This window comes from Oryctolagus cuniculus, chromosome 2, assembly GCF_051225735.1.
Source record: "Oryctolagus cuniculus isolate XC-2025 breed Fujian yellow rabbit chromosome 2, ASM5122573v1, whole genome shotgun sequence".
Taxonomy (NCBI): Eukaryota; Metazoa; Chordata; class Mammalia; order Lagomorpha; family Leporidae; genus Oryctolagus; species Oryctolagus cuniculus.
In genome coordinates, this window is record NC_142868.1 from 104,979,432 (window position 1) to 105,004,018 (window position 24,587).

The following is a 24,587-nucleotide window of genomic DNA, read 5'->3' on the forward strand; positions in this document are numbered from 1 at the left end:
GGGGGTACCAGCCACAACCCAGGCAGGCAGCACGGGGAGGGACAGGGCCAGCCCAGGGCTTCAGGAAGCCTCGCTAGCTAACTGCCACGCACACCCTGGCGCCAGAGTGAGCCACGTGGCCACCTGAACCATCCCACAACACTACTCTTCTCTCCAGGGGAGAATGGTTACATGCAGGCAGCAGTGTCGGCGGCGGCTGTGTTCCCTGACACGGCCCTCCGGGAGCTGGCTTCCATCAGAAAGCTTCCCCCACTCACTCCTGATTAACAAGACAAGACGGGGAACGTCCTCTCTCAGACAGAGCTAAGGTCCTCGTGCAGAGCCTGTCCCTGGGGAAGCAGGACACCTGCACACATCAAGTACAAGGCAGCTCCCACATGCTGGGACTCAGCTTTCCTCATTAACTTGGTAGACAAAACACACGTAAATGAAAAACCACTGAAAGAGCTACAAAGTTGTGGCCTCTCGTTTCTATGTACGCCACTTGAGGTTTAAAGTCTGTCTGTTTAAAGGATTTGGAACACTCACGTATGCTTTTGGAAAAAATAATCTTTTTGAAAGGAAGAGGGGGAGAGGGAGGGGGGTGTGTGTGTGGTGGGGGTCTCCCATCTGCTGGTTCATTCCTCAAATGCTTCCAACAGTGGGAGCTGGGAAGCCAGGCCTCAGGAATGCAGTCTGGGTCTCACATGGGTGGCAGAGATCCAGCTCCTGGAGCCATCACCTACTGCTTCCCAGGGCACGCACTAGCAGGGAGCTGGCTGCAGACTGGGACTGAAGCCCAGGCGCCCCAATATACCACGCAGGCGTCCCAAGCAGTGTCTTAACCACTGTACTGCTCCTTTAAGTGCAATTTTTAAGCAGTGATTTGAAATGTTTGATTTGGCTCCAAAACAGTAAAACATTCTTCTGTGTGTCACTAGTTGACAGGCATCTCCTGTTCCAGCCAGGTTAAGCCTGGACTGTCTACACTGTGCCCAGTGGAGCTGCTTCCGGAGTGCCTTTCTGCCCTTCGTCTTCACCATTCATAATGCGTGGGCCGGCTATGGCCCCTGATTGACAGATAAAGCAGGATGGGCTCCAGCAACCGAGGTGGCTCTTGGCTGTTCCCGCTGGGGTGGGTAGCAGGCACCAGACCCTGGGGACACAGGAGAGCCCTGTGGGGTGTGTGTCGGGGCAGGGGAGTAGCCAGACTAGCTGTGACCTTGACAAAGCACCTCCTGGGGTTCTCTCCCTGGACAAGTTAGTCCAGGCAGGACAGCCTTCCAGGGGCAGGGAAGGGTGGAGAGTGAATCTAGAGGGGCCAAAAGAAGATTCTGGCACAATGAGGCTAAACCCAGCCCTTCTGCACCCTGTCTCTCCTGAGGCCACAGGTTCTGGAGAGCTCTGCGTGCAGCAGCCTCAGGGGCCTCCCCCACACGGGGTCCCTTGCCAGCCCTGCCACCCACGCTCTGGATCGCCCTCTCTCAGCTGTACACTGTCGAGGAAGGACTTAACGCTGGTGTTGAGCTCAAGGGGAGAGAGGCAGTCTGAGAAGCTGGATGCCCGCCCGATACATGCTGGACATTCCTGCCACTGACCCCACATGCATCCTGCACAGCTACACGAACGCTGCCCACGGAGTCCTTGCCAGTCTGGTCTCATCTCAACTGCGGGGTGCCATGGATTTGCCACGAAATGCTTTGAGAGCTTTGTCTAAGAAACGGGAGACCTCGTGATATAAACTATTTATCTGGGCATAGTTCATGGATGTGAAAACTGTAGTATCATGCCTTCCCTACACAGATCTATAGGCTTAGAAAATACAGCATGGGCTAAATGCAAAAACAAAGAAACATAATTCAGTAATGAGTTTTGTTTTCCCTAAGATTTATTTATTTATTTGAAAGTCAGTTTGAGAGAGAGAGAGAGAGAGGTCTTCCATCTGCTGGTTCACTCTCCAATTGGCCACAAAGGCTGGCACTGTGCCGACCCAAAGCCAGGAGCCAGCAGGTTCTTCCAGGTCTCCCACGCGGGTGCAGGGGCCCAAGGACTTGGGCCATCTTCTACTGCTTTCCCAGGCCATAGTAAACCAAAGTTTACTTTCCAAATGCCTACACCAGCCCTGGAGGCCCAGGCCACAGCCAAGAGCCAGGAACTCAATCCAGGTCTCACATGTGCAGGGCAGGAGCCCAGTTCCCTGCGTCATCACTGCTGCCACCCAGGGTTTGCGTTCGCAGGAAGCTGGGATGAGGAGCTGGTGCCAGGACTCGAACCAAGGGACTCCAAGGTGGGACTTGAGGATTTTAACCACTAGGCTGAAAGGGCCCTTCCTAAATAAATTTAGCATCTCCTCCTTTTTAAAAATAATTCACCTGTACAACATCTTATCTTTCTGCCATTTTGAAAAAATGATTTTTTTTGATAATTTTATAAAAGACATCAGTGACTTTCCATGCAGGTTTTTTTTTTTTTTTTAAGATTTATTTTATTTATTTGAAAGACAGAGTTACAGAGTGAAGTAGAGAGAGAGAGAGAGAGACTTTCCATTTGCTGGTTCACTCCCCAAATGGCCTCAACATCTGGAGCTGTGCCTATGGGAAGCCAGGAGCCAGGAGCTTCTTCCAGGTCTCCCACATGGGCGCAGGGGCCCAAGGACTTGGACCATCTTCTACTGCTTTCCCAGGCCATAGTAGAGAGCTGGATCGGAAGTGGAGCAGCCAGGACTAGCACCGGCGTCCATATGGGATGCTGGCTCTGCAGGCCGTGGCTTTAACTTGCTGTGCCACAGCGCTGGTCCCTCCATGCAGGTTTAAGACAATTTTGACAAAGCTGTAGCAAACAGCCTATTTCAGGTAGCTCCTCCAACGTATCAGCACAAGGCCATACAGAATTAATTTCTGATTGTAAAAATCACCTTCACTTATCCTCGAAGTCTTTGTTGTTCTCATGTTCCCGGCATCTGATCTTCTGCTGTCTATCTACAGGGATATTTTGTTTTCCCTCGTGTTTTCAACTACTTTTCCTGCTTTTAGGAGCTGTTTCCTTGGCATTTTCTGAACTGTCACAGTTAATACAAAATGGAGCGCTGTGACTCTCTGGTATCACCAGTGCTTCTGCTCAGCTCTCCCATCTCCACCTCAAGCTCCAAGCCCCCCCGATTCTCAGCTCTCACTCACAGAGGTCAGAAGCCTTACCCGCACACTTACTACTAAACTACTGTTTTCCCACACTTCATCCTTTTGAAGGATTTTAAATCTCACTATAAACTTATTTATAACTATTTAAATTTATGCTTAGGAGGTTTCACTGTTTACGGTCGTCTTTTGGAATGAGGCTGATTTAAAAACTCAGTGATCCTTCAACTTAGGTTAAAGTCTTAAAGCCGTTGCTTTTCTTGAGAAAAGCACATAAGTGGTGTAATTTCTGAACACTTGGCATGCCTGGGAATGTCTCTCCTGGTGTCTTCGCTGGGTAAGAAATCTTGGGTTAAAATTTTTTCTCTAGAACTTCCTATTAATTTCTTCTTTTTTTCTAAGTAACCGTATTTTGTTTTTTAAATTTTTCATGACGTGTCAAAATATAGAGTGCACTTTTCCGGAATACGATAAGCCTTTGATCTGCACTTGGGAGACTTTCATTTGGCCCCAGGGCTTTCCTCTGCTGAAGCAGCTGGCTGGAGAGCAGCCTGTGTGTAAGAGGGTGTAGGGTGAGGGGACCTGTAGGCAGTGAGAGGAAACCTTTCATGCAGGTTTTTAAAAATGGACAACCGGGGCCGGCGCCGCGGCTCACTAGGCTAATCCTCCGCCTGTGGCACTGGCACCCCGGGTTCTAGTCCTGGTTGGGGCGCCGGATTCTGTCCCGGTGGCCCCTCTTCCAGGCCAGCTCTCTGCTGTGGCCAGGGAGTGCAGTGGAGGATGGCCCAAGTGCACCCCATGGGAGACCAGGATAAGCCGGAAAGCCCTGGCCTGCAGTGCCAGCATCCCATATGGGTGCTGGTTCTAGTCCCGCTTGCTCCACTTCCGATCCAGCTCCCTGTATGACTTGGGAAAGCAGAAGATGTTGGAGACCCAGAAGAGGCTCCTGGCTTCAGATTGGCTCAGCTCCAGCTGTTGCAGCCAATTGAGGAGTGAACCAGAGGAAGGAAGACCTCTCTAACTCTCTGTAACTCTTTCAAATAAGAGAAAAAAAAAAAAAAAAAAAAAAAAAAACTTAAAAAAATGGATAACCAAGCCGACAATGGCTGCTAATGTCCCCTCCTCATTTCACAAGTCAAGTCGTTCCTCTCGCTGCGCCCGCCATGGTGGGACCAATCAGGTCCCCCTGAGCACCACACGGGTGCTCGTGAACACAAGAAAACCAGCCCTAAATGCCTTCCGTGCTCCTGCGCCGTCCTGGCCCTACACGAAAGCTGCCTCACACTAGGCACTTGCCCAGAGTTGCCATCAGCTGCAGGGGGACTGAGTAAGAGGGAAGCTAAGCTGCAGGGGAGACTCAGGGCCCGAACCCTCCACGGCTCCCATCTCTGCGGCCCTCTCTGCACTCCTGGTCCCCAGTGGGTCAGAGCTTTCTCCTTTCCCTCTGGTCACTCAATACACGTGCTTTTGCCTCATACCCCGGACTTCTCTATTTTCTACTGTGCGAAGTCAGGAGCCAGGTGATGCTCTCCCAACGCAACAAGGGCCAAAGTGTGGAGAAAATAAACTGACGTGCAATGGAACAGGGATGCAGTCGTGTCCCAGGTGCCCTGCCCGTCCTTTCTCTCGAGGATCCCCTGCCTTGAGGTGGGGTACGGATGGCCCGACAAGGTCAAAATCACCTATGCTTCTCCCACAGTGAGAACCCTGACAGCCAGTGCTGTCTGGAGGGGTTTGGTTAGGGGAATGCCACATCTGAACGTGCCCCAGCCAGACTTTCCCAGAAGAGGGGGCGGACGGCCACTCGTCCGCGAAAGCCCACCCGAATGCTCCGGCACTCTTACGGAGCCGTCTGCCTGGCCTATCCAGTTTGTCTCTTCACTTTTTTCAATAAACGATGCTACAATTACCTTCTCTGCCACACATTTCAGCATTGAGAGAACAAGTTCCTGGGGTTCAAGCCAGCGGTTCTAATCCCACTCTTTTTTTTTTTTTTTAAAGATTTATTTATTTATTTAAAAGAGTTACACAGAGAGAGGAGAGGCAGAGAGAGAGAGAGAGAGAGACAGAGAGGTCTTCCATCTGCTGGTTCACTCCCCAGATGGCTGCAATGGCCGGAGCTGCACCTATCCGAAGCCAGGAGCCAGGAGCTTCTTCCGGGTCTCCCACATGGGTGCAGGGCCCCGAATGCTTGGGCCATCTTCTACTGCTTCCCCAGGCCATAGCAGAGAGCTGGACTGGAAGAGGAGCAGCCAGGACTGGAACCGGTGCCCATATGGGATGCCAGCACTGCAGGCCAGGGCGTTAACCCTGTGCCGCATCGCCGGCTCCCTCTCTCAATATGGCTTCTGCACCATCCGCTCTGCCCTCTTCTTCAGAAGCAGCCCAGGCCCCGGGGCCCTGCGGAGGCGCCGGGTCTCTGACCCACTTGCTGTCTCCCACCGGCTTCCTGGGCAGCGAGTTTCGTTTGTCCTCGCGACATTACGGTCTGAAGACGGACGTTTCTGCTGGTTTCCAACGTCCATTTTGCTCCTGCCAGAAGCTCCCACGCGCCTCACTACATTCACCTCACCCTCTTGCTCTTGTTCCTGCTTCACAAGCTCTCCTATATTCCTTTCAAGTAGCGCGGCGGTATCCCAACACTTATTTCTAGATCCTGAAACGGATAGCTACACATTGATTACGTGTAATTTTACAACTCTTTTCTCTGTTCCCTGGTATTCTGTCCCAAGTCCCAAGTTTCATCCCTCCACCATCCCGAGATCTCACCTCTGGCCTCAGCACGCATCACTGGCTGCACTAAGACATACTTACGGTAATGGGACTAGGAAATCTTTATTTTTCAATTTTTAAAAAATCTTACATTGTCCTTCTATACTTCAGTAATAAATTATTTTGAAAAAATACAAATTCTTTCTCTAAAGTAAACCATGATTAGCACAAAAGAAATTTATAATGTATATCTAAGATAAATAGAGTTATGATATTAAGATAGTTAAAAAATACTCATCTTCTAAAATCAGGAATTCTAATACATTAAGAAAACAGAATGATGACATATTTAACTCTGTTCCCAAATAAGCACCAATTTATTCCAAATAATCACATAATTTTAAGATAGAATCTTCCTAAAATACTTTTACAAAAAGTAACTCTAGTTTCATAAATTCTAGAAATGCCATCTTGTATTTTAATACTACCTTAGTTGAACTGAACATTCAAAAATTCCATAGCTTCCAGAGAGTTCATTTAAAAAGTTGAAAAAAAAATCTGTCTTTCATGATAAGTGATGCTAGTGATAACTTTACTTGGCAGAATTTTCGTGACTTTGGTGATTTCTAACTTTTGATAAACAACACACATATAATAAATATATTTCTTAAAAAAATAAGCCAGTCTAGTGGCTTGCGTTGGAGGGCACAGCATTGCATTTTGTTAAACCCAAATTGAACAGAGTTGAATTCAGGTTAATGCAGAGAAAGGCATGCTCTGGATGTGTTGTCCTTTGTATTTCCTGAAGCATCAGGTGAATTGTAAACAGTTCAAAGAGCTTCTTGTTACTCCTGTAAAAGATTAAAACGCACATTATTCAATCACATATTCACAGGAAGCTTATAAGGACATGGCGAGACAATTTACAGGTGAGTGTGAGGAAGCGGCATCTGTCTTTAAAAGTAGTGGGGAAACAGCTAACTAAAGGATTAAGATACTGAGACAGAGAAAATACATTTTCTAAGACAGCCCTGAAATAGAAAAGCATTCAAGGAAAAAAAGAGATGTCTTGTAACCCTGGAAACTGCATCCTAGAGTTTGATCAATCTTCCTTTTTTCTCATCGGTAGAAAATGCTGAATATTTATAGACATTTTATTTTAAGTGAGCTGGGCTTTTCATTTAAAGTGGTGGAATGTGGGTTTACCTTTTGACATAGCTCCAAAATACCTTTCAACAATCCTGTAATAACCAGTCACTAATTTCATTTTCTGATTAGTAACAATATCTTATAGCATATTTCTTCTTTCCTTGGCTAGGTTTAAAGAAATTATCAACTCCCTTTATGTACATCCATCTGACACAAAAGGGCTTACATCTTTCTGGTTTTAAAAATGTATTTTTCAGGGCTGGTGCTGTGGCTCACTTGGTTAATCCTCTGCCTGCAGCGCCGGCATCCCATATGGGCCCTGAGTTCAAGTTCCGGTTGCTCCACTTCCAGTCCAGCTCTCCGCTGTGGCCCCAGAGGGCAGGAGGATGGCCCAAGTGCTTGGGCCCCTGCACCTGCATGGGAGACCAGGAGGAAGCACCTGGCTCCTGGCTTTGGATCAGTGTAGCTCTGGCCATAGAGGCCTTTTGAGGGGTGAACCAACAGAAGGAAGACCTTTCTGTCTCTCTCTCTCACTGTCTAACTCTGTCAAATAAATAAAAATAAAAATGTATTTTTCTTGAACATCAACTATTCCCAACCCTCCAGAGTTCAAGCTTTGTTCTGGCTCTTTATCTGAGCTTGAAATGAACCTGAGCTATAAAACACACCACAGAGAGCAAAACATTTTGGTCCAAGGATATACTTGCAGTTTGGGCCTACTTGTAAAAAATCTCATGAATTAACTGATACCAAGCCAAATTAATAATTTGGTGAAAATACAGCTGTAATTTGACAATGTTTTACTATAGTACTACACCTGGTACCAAGTAGAACATATGGAGCCATTAATATTTGTCTACAAATAATTTTAAGATATATTACATTTACTACTCAAGTCTACTGAGGCTTTGTGAAATATCTAAGTTCTCAATAATGGAAACCATGGATGATGGAATGTGCCAGGAATAGAAAGACTGAAACAAAAGCAAACTTCTGCTGTTATAAAAGTGAGGTGACACAGAAGGTGTCCAGATTTACCTCAAAGTAAACATTAGCCTATACCAGGAGTCACAGAAAATACACCTTAAAATCTACTTCCTGGATCTATAATTGAAAAACTAGTCATACCAATGTCTGAGTGGAGGAGAAGGGAGAAAGAGGAAACTTAGACAGTCCTCAATTTACACAATCACCAAATTAACAGGAATACGAAACCCGTAATAATTTCTTACAATAACCTAGTTACTAAAATAAAATCTCTCTGTCTGCCTCATTCGCATTCTCTAAACTCACTTCGGTAGATCAATAAGGAATTGCTAAGTGCACTGCTGTCATGCTTATTCTCACCAGCGATATTACAGAATGCCAGCGTGCAATGGTTGGTTCTGTCGTCACTGAGTTACTAAAACTGCCGTCAGCTTTATATGTTGTCTGTTGTACTGAAATTTCATTCAACTGATCGGAACAGAAACAATTAGACATTCTAACTCTACTACTAGATACAAAGATGTGATTATGATAATCATCTTTCAATACAAAACGTCAAATAAAAACTTCTTACTTGATTTTGGAAAGTTTCTGTAGAATAATACTGAGCTTTTCTAGTATCTGAAGATCAAGTTTAGGTGTCCGCAGCAGCACAGAGCAAGTACGGAAAAACGCAGAGTTGCTGCAGGCTTCCAGGAAGGGCTGCAAGGACTCTGTAAAAACAGATCAACAGTGCTCACGCCAGAACAGCTGGAGAGGGACTGAGAACAGAACCAGAGCTATGTGGGGGATTTACAAACACTGGCTTGGATTTTCACTCTCTCAGACAAAAAATTGGGGGCAAAATACCTGAAAAATTAAAACATCTGTTGGCTCTTGCTGAACACTGCAAATAAAAAGATCTGATCTTTTTTTTTTTTTTTTGCCTATCATCTAATTTCTATTAGACAAAATTTGGCAGAAATCACATTTGAAAGAGGGAAAGTAATTTTTTTCCAGTAAGTTCATAACCATAAACTCAATTTAGATAATTAGTAACAAGAACTTTTGTTGTTGAAGTAGTAACTTTTTTAAAAACAATGATTAGCTCCCCTTCACATATAACCCTGGGTAAAGGTACGGTAAACCCAGTACACAGTTGTCTAATTCAAGTAAGGTCTAAACATAGCTCACGAAGTCACGTGTACATGCCCATGTCAGTTACACCGCATCTTCTAAAATACTGAGAATTTAGCTAATAGACAGGTTACAAATAATCTACAGATAAACTTATATTTGTGGAAATTTCAAGCAGCTTCATTAAGTAGTATTAGACAGTTTTCTTATTTCAAGTCCTGTGACACAGGATTCATGTGAACTGTGTATGAGAAAGCTTTCTGTTGTACGGCTAACACAACTGAATCAGTGCGTAGGGAATAAGTCAAGTCAAGACCGGAAAGATCACTTGGGATTCTTAACATCCTATAATCTAAAGCACACAAGAAAGTTATGATGGTCGTTTGTCTATATCATTTGTCTAAATCAGATCTTGCCATGAACAAAATACACACATTTAAAAGTTATTTACTAAGTACCAAAGGAAATCCTATTTATTGCTAAATAAAAGTTAACTTCTGGGGCTGGCACTGTGGCGTAGTGGGCAAAGCCACCACCTGCGGCACCGGCATTCCATATGGGCACCAGTCTGAATCAGGGTTTGAGTACTGGCAGCTCCCTGCTAACAGCCTGGGAAAGCTGCAGAAGATGGCCCAAGTGGTTGGACCCCTGCCACCTACATGGGAGACATGGAAAAAACTCCTGGCTGCTGGCTCTGGTCAGCCCAGCACTGCCCATTGTGGCCATTTGGGGAGTGAACCAGCACCTAGAAGATCTCTCTGTCTCTTCTTCTCTAATTTTGCCTTTCAAGTAAATAAATCTTAAGACAAAAAAAAAAGTGAATTTCCTCATATGACTCCATTGGAAAAATGCCAGGACCACCAAAGATTTTAACTTATCAGCACATGTAAAAAGTGAATTTAACAAAAGTCTTTTAGAAGTAAGAGGCTCAGTGGCTTCAGTTCCAATCGCTCTAAAGCTGGAAGAGACATAAGATAGAGGAGAAAAGTAGTTCTGAGATTCTCGTGTGCGTTAAGTTCAACTAAAGTCGAAAAACTGCAGTTTTAACATTTTTCCAATACTTCAATGTTCCAATTTGTTACATGTTTTCAGTTTAGAAGAATTTCAATGTGAATAAATGCGGTGCTATAGAGCGAATGTTTTCTCCAGAATTCTTTCCTAAGAGCCTTCCCTCTAAGCGATGTATCAAGAGGTGGGTTCTGGGGAGTGACTGGGTCTGAAGGAAGAATGACAGAGTCTGTGCCCTTCCCCACGCGAGGACTCAGCACCGAGGCACCACCTCTCAGACTCTGAATCCCTGGCACCCTGACTCTGGGTTTCCCAGCCTTTAGAATGGGGACAGCAGGCTAATTCTGTAGTCACAGTCTGAACGAATCAAATTACAGCTCTCTGTAAGGGGACCTCAGAGAGCTGACTCACTCTCTCTTCAGCCTGTGTGGATGTAGGAAGAAGCTGCAACCCAAAGGAAGCCTACGTAAGAACGCAGCCAGGCCAGCACCCTGGTCTCAGAAGGAAGTAACAACAACAACAATAATGAAGAGGAAGAGAAAGAAAGCGGTCCAACACACTGGGTGTTATACACCTCTCCTAAACTCCATGTCACACTGGACACCTTTCCTAGCCTGACTTCCCTGATTTCCACATTGAAACAGAGATGGAAAAATGCTTGAGAATCTCTCCCCTAACACCTGCCCTAGGCATAGGGACCAAAAATTAAAACCCAACAGAAAACCCAGCAAAGACAGACGCTACACCTACAGGAACCAAACGCAAGCACAGAAACACAGAGAAAAACTCAACATCATGACCTTGACCAACGAACGGCAAATGCCTTAGGATGGGAACATGGAGGTCCAGGGGAAGCCTGGCGAGACCCCTAGGAATTCTCACTCCAGAGGAACAGTAACTGGCTATGCTTACTCTTCACCCTTCTGACTCGTGAGCTCAAGGAGATGTCAGAACTGCGTATTACACTAGAGTACTGTTATTCTGAAGCCGAAAGAATCTCTCCATCCGCGTAGTACGTCCACACCTCCCACCTTCCTAATTAGGTGAAATGAACTCCAACAAAGTATTTTGGGCAGAATCTGAGAAGTGCGAGCACAACCAGGAGAAGCTAACAAAGACTGCATGTCACCACTTGGCACCATTGTCTTGGAAAAACTGAGATAAATGGCTCTCAAACTCTAGCTCTGAAGGGGCAAAGGGGGGGGGGGGAACTGGACTTGGATATTATAGGAAGATGAGGTTTGAGGGGGTGGGCACTGGCAGGTATTTAAGAAGCTGCCTAGGGGGCCGGCGCTGTGGCATAGTGGGTAAAGCCACCTCCTGCGGTGCCAGCATCCCAAATGGACGCTGGTTCCAGTCCCGGCTGCTCCGCTTCTGATAAAGCTCTCTGTTACAGCAGAAGATGGCCCAAGTCCTTGGGTCCTAGTACCCACGTGAGAGACGCAGAAGAAGCTCCTGGCTTCGGATCGGCGCAGCTCTGGCTGTCATGGCCAGACCTCTTTCTGCCTGTCCTTCTCACTCTGTGTAACTCTTTCAAATAAAAAAATAAATAAATAAATCTTAAAAAAAAGACACTGCTTGGGCCACCCACTCCATTTTAGAATGTATCTGGGTTTCAGTCTCAGCTCCACTCCCAATTCCAGCTTCTTGCTAATGCCCATTATGTGCCTTGGGATAGCAGGTAAAGCTGCCGCCTGCAGTGCCAGAATCCCATATGGGCACCGGTTCTAGTCCTGGCTGCTCCTCTTCCGATCCAGCTCTCTGCTATGGCCTGGGAAAGCAGTAGAAGATGGCCTAAGTCCTTGGGCCCCAGCACCTGCATGGGAGACCCAGAAGCAGCTCCTGGCTTTGGATAGGTGCAGCTCTGGCCAATGCAGCCAACTGGAGAGTGAACCAGAGTATGGAAGACCTCTCTCTCTCTCTGTGCCTCTGCCTTTCTCACTCTGTAACTCTGCATTTCAAATAAACAAATATATAAATAAATTTTAAAAAAATTTAAAAAGCAGCTAGGCTCAAAGACAGCCAGGCCAGATAATCTAAACTCACATGGTCAAAACCAGGGAGGGGACAAGTAGAGCTCATCTCGTAAAGCACATGCTGACGGGGACATCGCTTGAGTGGTCTAACAATGGAGGGCCAACAGCCACACAGGGGATCCTGACAGGAGTCCCCCCCGCAATACCTGTGGGACTGGCCCGACAGCACCCCTCCACCCGGCCCGGAGACCCCAGCGATCTCTGTCAGCCTGGACACGCACTATCCTCCCAGGACCTCTGGCAAAAGTCTCCCTGGCAACGACCACCCCATCCTTCACTCAATCTGCCTATAAATCCACAATCAGAGGGAGCACCCAAGGGGTCCTGGAGGAGAGCAAAACAAAACTAAACAACCGCCTCCGGAGCTTTTTTCTCCGGAAGCCATTCTCACTTCCCTTGAGTATACTTTGCTTATTGTGATGAATCTTGCAGCCTATACTTCCTGTCTGTGTGGTCCTCATTCAATTCACTGTCTGAGATTCAAAGAACCTGTGCTCACACCCACAATGGTACCAGTGAGGGTCTAAAGACAGAAAGATTTACAAATCTTGTTCAATGCAAAAGCCTCATGCTTGCTCTCCCAAACACGCATCACCAGGCCCTTCTTCTATCGCAGGGCAGGGAGGCAGAGCATATGGGAGAGGAACAATTATAAAGTTATTTGAAATTCAGAACACAGAAATGGAGAAGCCACAGTTTTAATAACACTAGTCTCAGGCAATGAATATAATTGAGTGTAAAACTAATGAAAACTGGCCGGTGCCGTGGCTCACTAGGCTAATCCTCCACCTTGCGGCGCCGGCACACGGGGTTCTAGCCCCGGTCGGGGCGCCAGATTCTGTCCCAGTTGCCCCTCTTCCAGGCCAGCCCTCTGCTGTGGCCAGGGAGTGCAGTGGAGGATGGCCCAAGTGCTTGGGCCCTGCACCCCATGGGAGACCAGGAGAAGCACCTGGCTCCTGCCATCGGATCAGCGCAATGCGCCGGTCGCAGCGCGCCAGCCATGGCGGCCTTTGGAGGGTGAACCAACGGCAAAGGAAGACCTTTCTCTCTGTCTCTCTCTCTCACTGCCCACTCTGCCTGTCAAAAAAAAAAAAAAAAAAAAAAAAAAAAACTAATGAAAACTAATCTGAATCAAATATGCAAAACACAATATGAAAATATAAACTGCAACAATGAAAAATGAACAATATAACTTCAGCAAAAAGTAAAAGAAGAGGAGACGGAAGGCACAACAGCTGGCTGGGAGTCCATTACTATTGCTGAAACTGACACAGCATAAACAGAGACAGAACATTAAAAATGGTCAAAATGGACAATTTTGGGTACTGCCGCCTGCAACACCAGCATCCCACATGGGTGCTGGTTCAAGTCCTGGCTGCTGTTCCATATCTGATTCAGCTCCCCGCTAAAGTGCCTGGGAAAGCAGTGGAGGATGGTCCAAATGCTTAGGCCCCTACCTCCCACGTGGGAGACCTGGATGGAGTTCCTGGCTCCTGGCTTCTGTGTGGCCCAGCCCTGGTGTGGTGGTCATTTGGGGAGTGAGCCAGCAGATGAAGATCTCTGTCTCTCCCTCTGTCTGTATAAATCTTTCAAAAAAAATTAATAAGTCTTTAAAAAGTCAAAATTTTAATGTGTATTTATCACAATAAAAAATTAAAAAAAGAAAACCCACAAAAACTCATTCAATGTTTATCTCATTTCCTAACAGAAGGAACTTATACTAAATATCTATTTTATTATTCCTGTTGAAGTAAATTAAATGTGTTAATATCATATGCAACTGTAGTAAATCCCATTTCTATAAAAGTACTTTCCTGTCTGTCCACTCATCCATCTTTTCATCTGAACACAACAGAAAAATATTTGAAATAATGTTCTCATAATGTTAATGACGGTTAGTCTAAATAATGAAGCTTGTGATAATTAAAAAAATTCTTATATGACTTCTAACATTCCTACTTTGAATGTTTTTGATTTCTAAAAATTATGATCAGTTTCTTAAAGTTCTATTTTATTTGTAATGGACAATGGTTTATATTTATGGAGTATAATGTGATGGCTCATTCTAACACAGCAGAATGATCAAATCAATCACTTGTGTCATGCTAACACTAAAACTTCTTTTGTTTTGAAACACACAATGCTTTATTAACTACAGACACCATCCTGTATTAGAATGTATTTATCCTCTCATTCTGTGTCTGTTAGCCAACACTTACTCTTTCTTCTCCTAGTCTCCAGCCCCTGGCAACCCTCACTGTACCTTCTGCCTTTGTAAGTTGGCACTTTTTGAGATTCTACATATAAATCAGATCATCTATGGGTGCAGGGGCCCAAGGACTTGGGCCATCTTCTACTGCTTTTCCAGGCCCCCGCAGAGAGCTGGAATGGAAGAGGAACAGCCGGGACTCAAACCGGCACCCATACAGGATGCTGGCGTGGCAGGCGGAAGCTTAGCCTACCACACCACAGTGCTGGCCCCATAACTGAGGTTCTTGATCTGCAGAGAGGATTCTGGCTCACCTGAGTGGACCTAAACGCAATCACAGAACTCCTTATAAAAGGCGGGTACAAGGAGAGACGAAAGTAAGATGGCAGAATTGGAAGCCCTGGATTCTCCCTCCCCCCGGAAGCACAATGATTCAATAGTTCATGAACAGAGCCCCTCTGTGAGAAATCCAGAAACTTCAAGAGGCTCCTGTGAAACCAGACATATCGAGGCCAGCAGGGAAATTCAGAACCCCTATTGCTTCAGTCCCTACCCCTGGCACAGCTCTAGATAAGAGAGAGAAAATCCCTCAGCTACCAGCTTCTACCTGAGGATGGCAAGAGATGTCACATGTGTCCAACAATCCACCTCACGTGGGTACTGAGTAACTGGCTCCAGCTGCCCTGCTCCCAGCGCTCTGAGGGAACCCTAAGAACAAAGACAGTAAGCGGGACTAACATGAGGGTTGAGAAGCTCATCGCTCTCTGGTCAGGTGACTGAAGAGGGGTTATCTGGCCAGTCGGTGCAGGTGCTGGAAAGGTGGCTGTCTTGTGCAACACATAGACAACAACAGGCAGAATTAAGAAAAAATGAAAAGGGGAAATATTTTCCAACAAGATGAAAAAGATAAATCTCCAAGAACGGATTCTAATTGAAATGGTGATATGAGATTTACCTGACAGAATTCAATACAACAGCTACTACATAAGCTCCTATTTCAACTTACCTTTGCTCTACCTTTCAAGGAAGTCCTTAATAAAAAGTCTTAAAAAAAAAAAAAATGACAACAGCCCAAATATCCATCACTGATGGTCTGCTTAAACAAATGAATTTTAACTGAAAAAATTACAGATTACTATGAGAAGATCTCCACGATGTGTTGTAACAGGCTAGCCTTCTGGGGACAAAAAGGGAACATTCAGTGTGTGTTCCCTCTAGGGTGGGAAATGTGATGAAGGGCACCCTCCACTTCTGTACCTGGGAAACTGATCTAAGTGAATGTGTCACCTTTGAAACAATATATAGAATTTGGTTAAAAAAAAAAAAAATCCCACAAATAGCCATAAGAATTATTTAAAAGGAAATAAAAATAAAAAGTGTGTTCACAACTTGTGTATTTAATCACCTGATTTCTCAACTTTTCCTACCATACTAATTGCATTTGGGATTTTACTCCCTGGTCTACAGGTGTTTTTTGTTTGTTTGTTTGTTTTTAGTTCCACAAAATGTCAAAATATATTTCCTCAAAATAGGCTATTTATAATACAAACTTAAAACTTGATCAGAAAGGCTCCTCTCATCTAGTGTTACAGTAGAAAAACTAGCCTTAGATTCTGTGGCAGTGTCAGGTGAGGGAATGCATTAAATTAATCATGCAACTTTTTAAAAAAAATATTCATCCATATATTTGCAACTTTTAACGGAGCTGCAAATCCGGCAGCATTCAGAGATCAGCACCAAATACATGGTTCATGTGCTCACTAACTGGCTTTTCTTTCTTTCTCTATTTTTTTTTTTTTAAAGACTTGTTTATTTATTTGAAAGGCAGAGTTATAGTGAGGCAGAGGCAAAGAGAGAGACAGAGAGATTGATCTTCCATCTGTTGGTTCACTCCCCAAATGGAACCAACAGCCAGAGATGAGCCAATCTGAAGCCAGGAGCCAGGAGCTTCTTCCAGGTCTCCTGTGTGGATTCAGGGCCCCAAAGACTTGGACCATTTTCTGATACTTTCCCAGGTGCATTAGCAGGGAGCTGGATCAGAAGTGGAGCAGATGGGACTTGAACCGGTGCCCATATGGGATGCCGGCACAGGTGGTGGTTTTACTGGCCATGCTACAGCACTGGTCCCATCGCCTGGCTTTTAAGCAGTCTTCAGAGGCCAAGGAGGGACTGCCAGGTTAGTTCATTATGTTCCCTCTGCCACACATCTCGGAAGTGGATGACCTGAAACTCCTTTGTGTTGGGACAGAAGGCCAATGAATCATTTTCTTACAGAATTTTAAAACTTTCCGTAAGACTTAGCTACCTCAACAAATTAAAATAAATGGCAATATATAAATATAATTGAATATTAAGCAATGGCTTAAAAACAAAGGCTATGCAAACATATTTTTTAAAAAGTTCATGTTATGACATCAATTAACCAGAACAGAAAAGATGAAAGGCTTCTTACTATTTAAAAATTCCCAAGGCCTGATAATGGCCAACGTGGCCCAGATGAGGCCCTCAGCTCCTTCCCCTTCTGATTCTTCCTCTTTCTTGGTCATTCTGTTTCAGCCACACTTGCTTCCTTGATTTGTAAAACACCATTTACTCATAGGTCTTTGCTCTAGCTATTAAGTTTTATAAAATTAATTTTTCAACTGTATTTATTTATTTGGAAGGTGTAGAAAGAGAGAGACTGAGACACAGAGACAGAGCGATTTTCCACCCACTGGTTTACTTTCCAAATGTCCACGACAGCCAGAACTAGGTCAGGCCAAAGCCCGGAGACAAGAACTCAGCCTGGGTCTCCCGCATGGTGGCAGGGATCCCAGACGCTGAGCCATTGCCTGCTGCTTCTCAGGTGCCTATTAGCAGGAAGCAGGAATTGGAAGTGCAGCTGGGACCACTGTCTTCCCAAGTAATGTGTTAACTACTACACCAAATGCCTACCCTTAGCTATTAACTTTTATTAAACTTGACATTCTTCCATGTGAAAACTTTTGAGAAAACAGGTAATATATATGTAGGATTCATGATTAGAAACACAGGTACGTGTATACTATGTTAGTGCTTTGTTGAAAACATCAGATCTTTAGTTCTACTGAACTTACCCTTGTTTTAATCTCCTAAGTAATAAAAACATAGGATGACAATAAATTCACCAAGAAATGCAGATATGTTCAGAAATAGAAATAAGTTTAAGATCTATAGAATAAATTTAATGCATGAAACACAATCCTAGTATTTAATGATTGTTATGTTACCTTTAACTTTACTACATTTTCATACCCTTATTTACAGGTTTAAACAGAACTCATGTATATTTTCTTGTGAAAAGTCCTAAGCATTTCTTGCATTTTGATATTTAACAGATAAACACAGCCTGACTCTAAGTATGCAAATGTATATATTGTCGGATCTAACCATATTTTTTTTTTATTTATTTTTTTGACAGGCAGAGTGGACAGTGAGAGAGAGAGACAGAGAGAAAGGTCTTCCTTTGCCGTTGGTTCACCCTCTAATGGCCGCCGCAGCCGGCGCGCTACGGCCGGCGCACCCCACCGATCCGATGGCAGGAGCCAGGAGCCAGGTGCTTTTCCTGGTCTCCCATGGGGTGCAGGGCCCAAGCACCTGGGCCATCCTCCACTGCACTCCCGGGCCACAGCAGAGGGCTGGCCTGGAAGAGGGGCAACCGGGACAGAATCCGGCGCCCCAACCGGGACTAGAACCCGGTGTGCCAGCGCCGCTAGGCGGAGGATTAGCCTAGTGAGCCGCGGCGCCGGCCAAGGATCTAACCATATTTTAAACAGAAAAGAAAAAGCTAGTGAACATCACAAAAATCATTAAAAAAAAAAAATCCCCACATGCCTCCAACAGGTAGGGCCGGTCAGGCCAAAGCCAGGAGCCTGAGACTCAACCTGTGACTTCGTCATGGCTTGCAGGGATGAAACACGTTAGCAGAGGACTAGATTGGAAGTGGAGCAGCTGGGACTCAAACCAGTGCTTGTGTGGGATGCCAGCATCCTAGGTGGTGGCTTTACCTGCTACGCCACAGCGCCTGCCCTAGGGATCCAACTAGTTGAATCATCTCCTGCTGCCTCCCAGGGGATACATGAGCAGGAAGCAGGAATCAGAAGCAGAGCCAGGACTCAAATCCAGGCACTCTAGCATCCCAGGTGGTGGCTTAATCACTGCACCAAATGCCCACCCCTGGGATTTCTTTTAATTGGCAAATAAAAATCATATATATTTATGGTATACATGTTTTGATATATATACATATTATGGAATGGTTACTTCAAGCTAATTTTCATATCTAGCCCTTCAGATAATTTTCTGTGGTGAAAACATTTAAAATGTATTTTCAGCAAATTTAAAGTGTGTGTGTGTGTGTATATATATGTATATAATATATATATATATATAGTTAATAACTGTAATTACCGAGCTCTACATACAGTAGGGCTCCAGAACATAATCCTCACTGAAATTTTGTATCGTCTGACCAACATACTCCCAAGCCCCTACCAAGACCAGTGTTTTGGGCTAGTCTGTAGTTTTCAAGTTTCTATTGTTTTTTTAAATGCCTGCATCACATACTGGAGTGCCTAGGTAGAGTCCCACCTCCACTTCCTATCCAGCACATGGCCTGGGAAGCAGCCAATGATATCAAGTATTTGGGGCCCTGTGATCCACAAGGGAGATACAAATGGAATTCCTGGCTTCTGGTTTCAGCCTGGCCCAACCCAGGCTGTTGTGGGCATTTAGGGAATGAACAAGTAGGTGGAAAATCGCCTTTCAAATAAACATAAACTTTTCAAAAAAGAGTTAAAAGTGTGAAATTTAAAAGTATTCAAACACACAACACTGCAACATGAAACAACAGCATGTTACTTGGACAAGGCTGCTTCTAGGCCATAAAAAAGAACAGATACAAACTTAAAATCTCTATTTAAACTAAGTCTGACAAGAACAGGAAAGTATTCTTTGTAACAAAATAAGACTCAAGTTCTTACACAGCTAAGCCCAGGTGAGTAATAGTTTTCAAAGGCTGACAGGAAAAAGAAGAAGAAACCACAAAGTGATTTTCTAAAAGCAACACCACTAAGTTATTACATGATGTATACCCACACCAAAGATAGATAACAATCAGAGGTCCTCAATCGAAAAAAGCTGTGTTCATAATATATATGGCAAGATAAGTGAAGGGGCAAGGTCTTAATTTACACTCAAAAAGCATTTTAGCAGCTTTCAAAGAGCAGCTAATGCTTCTCCTATCTGGAAGATGAATCTGGAAGAACAGAGAAACAGCTGCTACGTAGAACCACTGACTTATGGCACAGCTTAACACAAAGCATCCAGTAGAAACTGGCAGCCTACTGCTTCTCAGACTGGTATGCTAAAGCACCGGTCTTTAAATTTCCAATCCAACTTACAGAATCCATCCCACTGTTAGAAAATGGCATTTAAAAAATACCAGAAAAATGAAATACAGATAAAACAAGCATAAAATTAAAGTCCAAATTTTTTTAACTATTATATTTAACAGACAAAATTGTCAAATTACTCTCAGTTTCTGTACCAAGGTACTCAACAGTCACAGGCACTTGGGGCTCACCTGAAACCCCCTCCTAGCCTCTGGTGGCTCTGGCAGCCCTGTAAGCATAATGCTCCGAGGCTCCCACCTGCAGCTTCCTGCTAACATGCGCCCTGGGAGTCAGATGACGGCTCAAGGGCTTGGATCTCTGCCATGCACATGGGAAAACCTGGATGGAGTTCCCAGCTCCTGGCATAGGCCTGGCCCAGCTCTGCTGTTGCGGGCATTTGGGAGTGAACTAGCAGATGGGAGCTCTCTGACTGTGGTTCTGTCTCTTTCTCTCTCTGCCTTTCAAAGAAACAAAACAAATACAGTGTTTCTGATGGGTAGGCATTTGGCAGAGGGGTTAAGATGCAGCTTGGGATGCCAGCATCCCACGTCAGAGTGCCTGGCTCCATGCTCCAGCTCCACTCCCAGTCGCAGTTTCCTCCTGCGGACCCTGGGAAGCAGCAGTGATGGCTCAGAGTAGCTGGGCCCCTGACATCCAGAGTGCAGACCTGGATTGAATTTCTGGCTCCCAACTTCAGCCTGACCCAGCCCCTGCCAGTGTGGACATGTGGGAAAGTGAACCAGCAGATGATGGATCAATTCTGTGCGTCTCTCTTTGTCTCCCTGCCTTTCAAATAAGACAATTTTAAATACATCTTTTCTTTATTGCTAAAATGTTTATGAATTGTTTTTATTTTTTTTTAAGATTTATCTATTTATTTGAAAGGCAGAGTTACAGAGAGCCAGAGGCAGGGAGAGAGAGAAAGGGCTTCCATCCACTGGTTCACTCCCCAGATGGCCGCAACAGCTGGAACTGTGCCGATCTGAAGCCAGGAGCCAGGAGTTTCTTCCAGGTCTCCCACGTGGGTGCAGGGGCCCAAGGACTTGGGCCATCTTCTACTGCTTTCCCAGGCCACAGCAGAGAGCTGTATTGGAAGTAGAACAGCCGGGACTCGAACCGGCGCCCATATGGGATGCCAGCACTGCAGGTGGCGGCTTTACCTGCTACACCACAACACTGGCCCCTATAAATGTTTTAAAATTCATACATACTCATACTGCTAAAACCATAATAATGATGTCTATTTTTTAAAAAAGAAACACACTGCTTCGAAATCTGGCACCTCATAGAAAGCAGGCTACCAATCCATTAGTTTTATAACATAAACTAACCTATCAAGACTTCTTTTCCAATAACTTTTCCTCATGTTCTTAAAAAAGTTATTTGGAAATTATATACATGGTGAAATAAATTTCTAATCTCAAACCTAGAAAAAAAACAAAACTAACAGCTAAAGAAGTTATGCAGCAGTGTTGGGTCAAGTCACTGGGTTCCTGCCACCTACATGGAAGATGCAGCTTGAGTCCCAGCTCTCGACTTTGTGCAGGCTCGGTCACAGGTCACAGGCATCAGGAGGATGAGTTAGCAGATAGGAGCTTTCTCTCTCTCCACATCGCTGGCCATTGCAGGCATTAGATGGGAGCTCTCTATCTCCCTTCCTCTGATATCATAAAAAAGAAAGAAAAAAAAAGTTTCTGCTGCCTTTTGATCTATCTCTTTAACAAACTGACTAACCAGGTGTTGGGTTTACATTTAAAATTGGATATATAGTGGGCTGGCGTAGTGGCAGTGGTTAAGCCACTGCATGCAATGTTGGCATCCCATATGGACACTGGTTTGAATCTTGCTGCTCCACTTCCAATCCAGCTCCCTGCTAAAGTGCCTGGGAAAGCAGCGGAGGAGGGACCAACTGTTTGGGCCTTGTATCCAGACCTGGACAAAGCTTCTAGCTTCAGCCTGCCCAGCACGGGCTGTTGAGGTCATCTGGGGAGTGATCCTGCAGATGGAAGATCTTCCTCTCCTTTGTCTCTTTCCCTCCCTCTGTAACTATGTCTTTCAGGTAAACAAATAAATCTTAAAAAATAAATAAAAATAAAATTGGAACTACATCAAGCAAATAAACATGCTTTGGTCAGACACAGTCAGACATCAAAGATTTGCCCATTTCTGATCTTCCAAGCTGCCTATCACTAAAAATAATACAGCTTTCATATTAGTCAGCATCAAAAATTGGTTTATTTACTCAGTTTGAGCAAGAAAGGCACAGGCTTGAATTTGATAGCAACTTAACAAAAGTAAACAAATGTGAATGACTGAGCATCTGTTGACCAATGTGGTACCACAAAGTCATTTCACCAAGTATTTAAACTATTTCAAAAAAATTTTTAATTTTCCTCTGATGATAAGAGAAATGTGTCTGACAGACACAATTAGAAAGATTCATTTCTGATGAAGAGGCAACTGTGTCTGGTATGATTGTTGCTTTTCTCATGAAAATAAAAAATCCCTGTGCAACAAGGTAGAAATCTAGTCACTTAAAATAATCTTGGATCTCTGTGCCTCCGATCACTAACTGAATTTTTTGTCCTGGTCCTTACATCAGTAAAACGAGATATAAAATCCCAAGATTATTCAGTAGGTTCAGTACCCACACACTCAGACATGAGTGGAAATACTGATACAAGCATGTCAGAGCAGCGGACACGCAGGGCTGCAGCAGGATGAGTCCCACGTCTGGGTCACAGGCTTGGCCTCTAGGCTCAGCTCCACCTCTCCAGCCACGGAATCCCTGGAGAAGTCACCTAACTTTTCTCAGCCTCTACTTCCCTATGAAGCCTCCTTCACAGAGACACTGTGAAGAAAAGACATCACATACGAAAGTAAACTGAAAATGCGAGACCATACAGCGAATGCAGCTAGCCAGAAGCACAGCCATGCTGTGCACCCAACCACTGGTGAGCTGCCCACAAGTGGCATACAGGCTGCATGTGGCTTACTACCACACCAAGCAAGGCTCTTCCAGTTTGAGTTTCTACCTCTGGAAAGCATGAATATTTCACTTTTAGAAGTGCTGTAGAGGGAAGAAGAAACAGAGAAGAGGGAAGACTACAAGTGAAAAAGAAGTGTTTAATCAAAGTGGCTACTCGTTGTAAGTCAAAGGGCTACATAAACTCAAAGAGCTATGCCAACAGAAGCAAATTAAAACATTTATGCTCCGCATCCTCGGGTGTATCTGTGCTAGACCAGAAACCTTTAACAGCAAGCTGAAAGAACTTCTTATTCCAACAAAAGCCAACAGTAAGTCCCTCACAGACTACAAAACACGACAAATATGCCTAAACTGTAGTCATATACAGAGCTGAAATGCCCTCCCACTCTCACAGGCCCCACACCCTCCAATAAACCAGTAAGATTGACGAGGTAACAACAGTAGTATGTCTGTGTCACTACTTTCACTGTAGGCAGAAATATGTTTGATGATCTTATTCCACTGAACAAGGAATACAGAATTAGAACAGTTGGAATGGGGGCTGGAGCTGTGGTGTCGTGGGTTAAGCCACCACCTGCAGCACCAGCATGCCATATAGGCACTGGTTTGATTTCTGGCTGCTCCACTTTTGGTTCAGGTCCCTGCTAATGCACCTGGGAAAGCAGCAGAAAATGGCTCAAGTGCTTGGGCCCCTGCACCCATGTGGGAGACCTGGAAGAAGCTCCTGGCTCCTCACTTTGGTGTGGCCCAGCTCTGAAGCTGCAGCCATTTGGTGATTGAATCAGCAGAAGGGCGCTCTCTCTATCTCTGCCCCTGACTCTCCCTCTCCCTCTCTCTCTGTAATTTTGCCTTTCAAATAAAATAAACAGATGTGGAAAAAAAAAAAAAAAAACCTTTGGAAAGATAAGAAAAAGAAAAAAGGCTTGAAGGTACAAATAACATTTGCAGAGTATATTCCATAATGGCTGATGGAATATACTCTGTGTATATATATATACTCATTTACTGTGTTAAATCAGTAAAAAAGACAAACGATTAGGTTTTTAACTCTTAGTGATCCTATTAGTAATTCAATTACTGTCAAAATATTTTTAAGCATTTAAATCATAAAATACAGTATGTGACATTATACATTCAAAACCAGATGAAGTTATACATTCAAAACCATGAAAAATCATGCTATTTTCAATTCTTTACATATATAAAACTTAAAAACTTACTAGATTCCACTGTCATTTGGAGCAGACTATCAATGGCATTGGACAGAAGTCCTTTACTAGATATTCTTAGATGATGTAATACTACTGGGACAGCTTGATACTCCAAGAACAAGGTTTTTCCTTCATCTGTCTTCAGATCCAAACAAAGAGAATCAAATGCCTGAGCCAGGTAATCAGCTGAAAAACAGGATGTAAAAGCAACCACTGTATCAGTAGCGTGGTGGGGAATCAGAATCGGAAGATAAAAGGAATACAACCGTTTTTTTGTTTTTTTTTTTTTTTTTTTTTTTGACAGGCAGAGTGGACAGTGAGAGAGAGAGAGAGAGAGAGAAAGAGAGAAAGGTCTTCCTTTGCCATTGGTTCACCCTCCAATGGCCGCCGCGGCTGGCACGCTGTGGCCAGCACACCGTGCTGATCCGAAGCCTGCAGCCAGGTGCTTCTCCTAGTCTCCCATGGGGTGCAGGGTCCAAGTACTTGGGCCATCCTCCACTGCACTCCCTGGCCACAGCAGAGAGCTGGCCTGGAAGAGGGGCAACGGGGACAGAATCTGGCGCCCTGACCGGGACTAGAACCCGGTGTGCCGGCACCGCTAGGCGGAGGATTAGCCTAGTGAGCCGCAGCGCCGGCTACAACCGCT

General features: G+C 44.7%; 1 protein-coding gene across 23 annotated transcripts in view; it reads right to left on the bottom strand.

Annotated features, from left to right (window-relative positions):
• Positions 1–5,929: 5,929 nt before the first annotated feature.
• The window catches only part of CCDC138 (coiled-coil domain containing 138), an 87,080-nt gene continuing 68,422 nt past the window's right edge, over positions 5,930–24,587 (bottom strand). For 15 of the 23 annotated variants that reach the window (XR_016230147.1, XR_016230144.1, XM_089327411.1 and 12 more), the window contains 3 exons: positions 23,951–24,127; positions 8,536–8,674; positions 5,930–6,676 (listed from right to left, as the gene is read on the bottom strand). Coding sequence is in view for 19 of the 23 variants with exons in the window: in XM_089327411.1 (XP_089183537.1) it covers positions 6,511–6,676; positions 8,536–8,674; positions 23,951–24,127 (482 nt within the window). In the remaining 4 variants the exon portion in view is untranslated. The remainder of the gene's footprint in view (positions 6,677–8,535; positions 8,675–23,950; positions 24,128–24,587) is intronic. The other 8 variants (XM_070068676.2, XM_008252894.5, XM_051834577.3 and 5 more) reach the window with 4 other exon arrangements.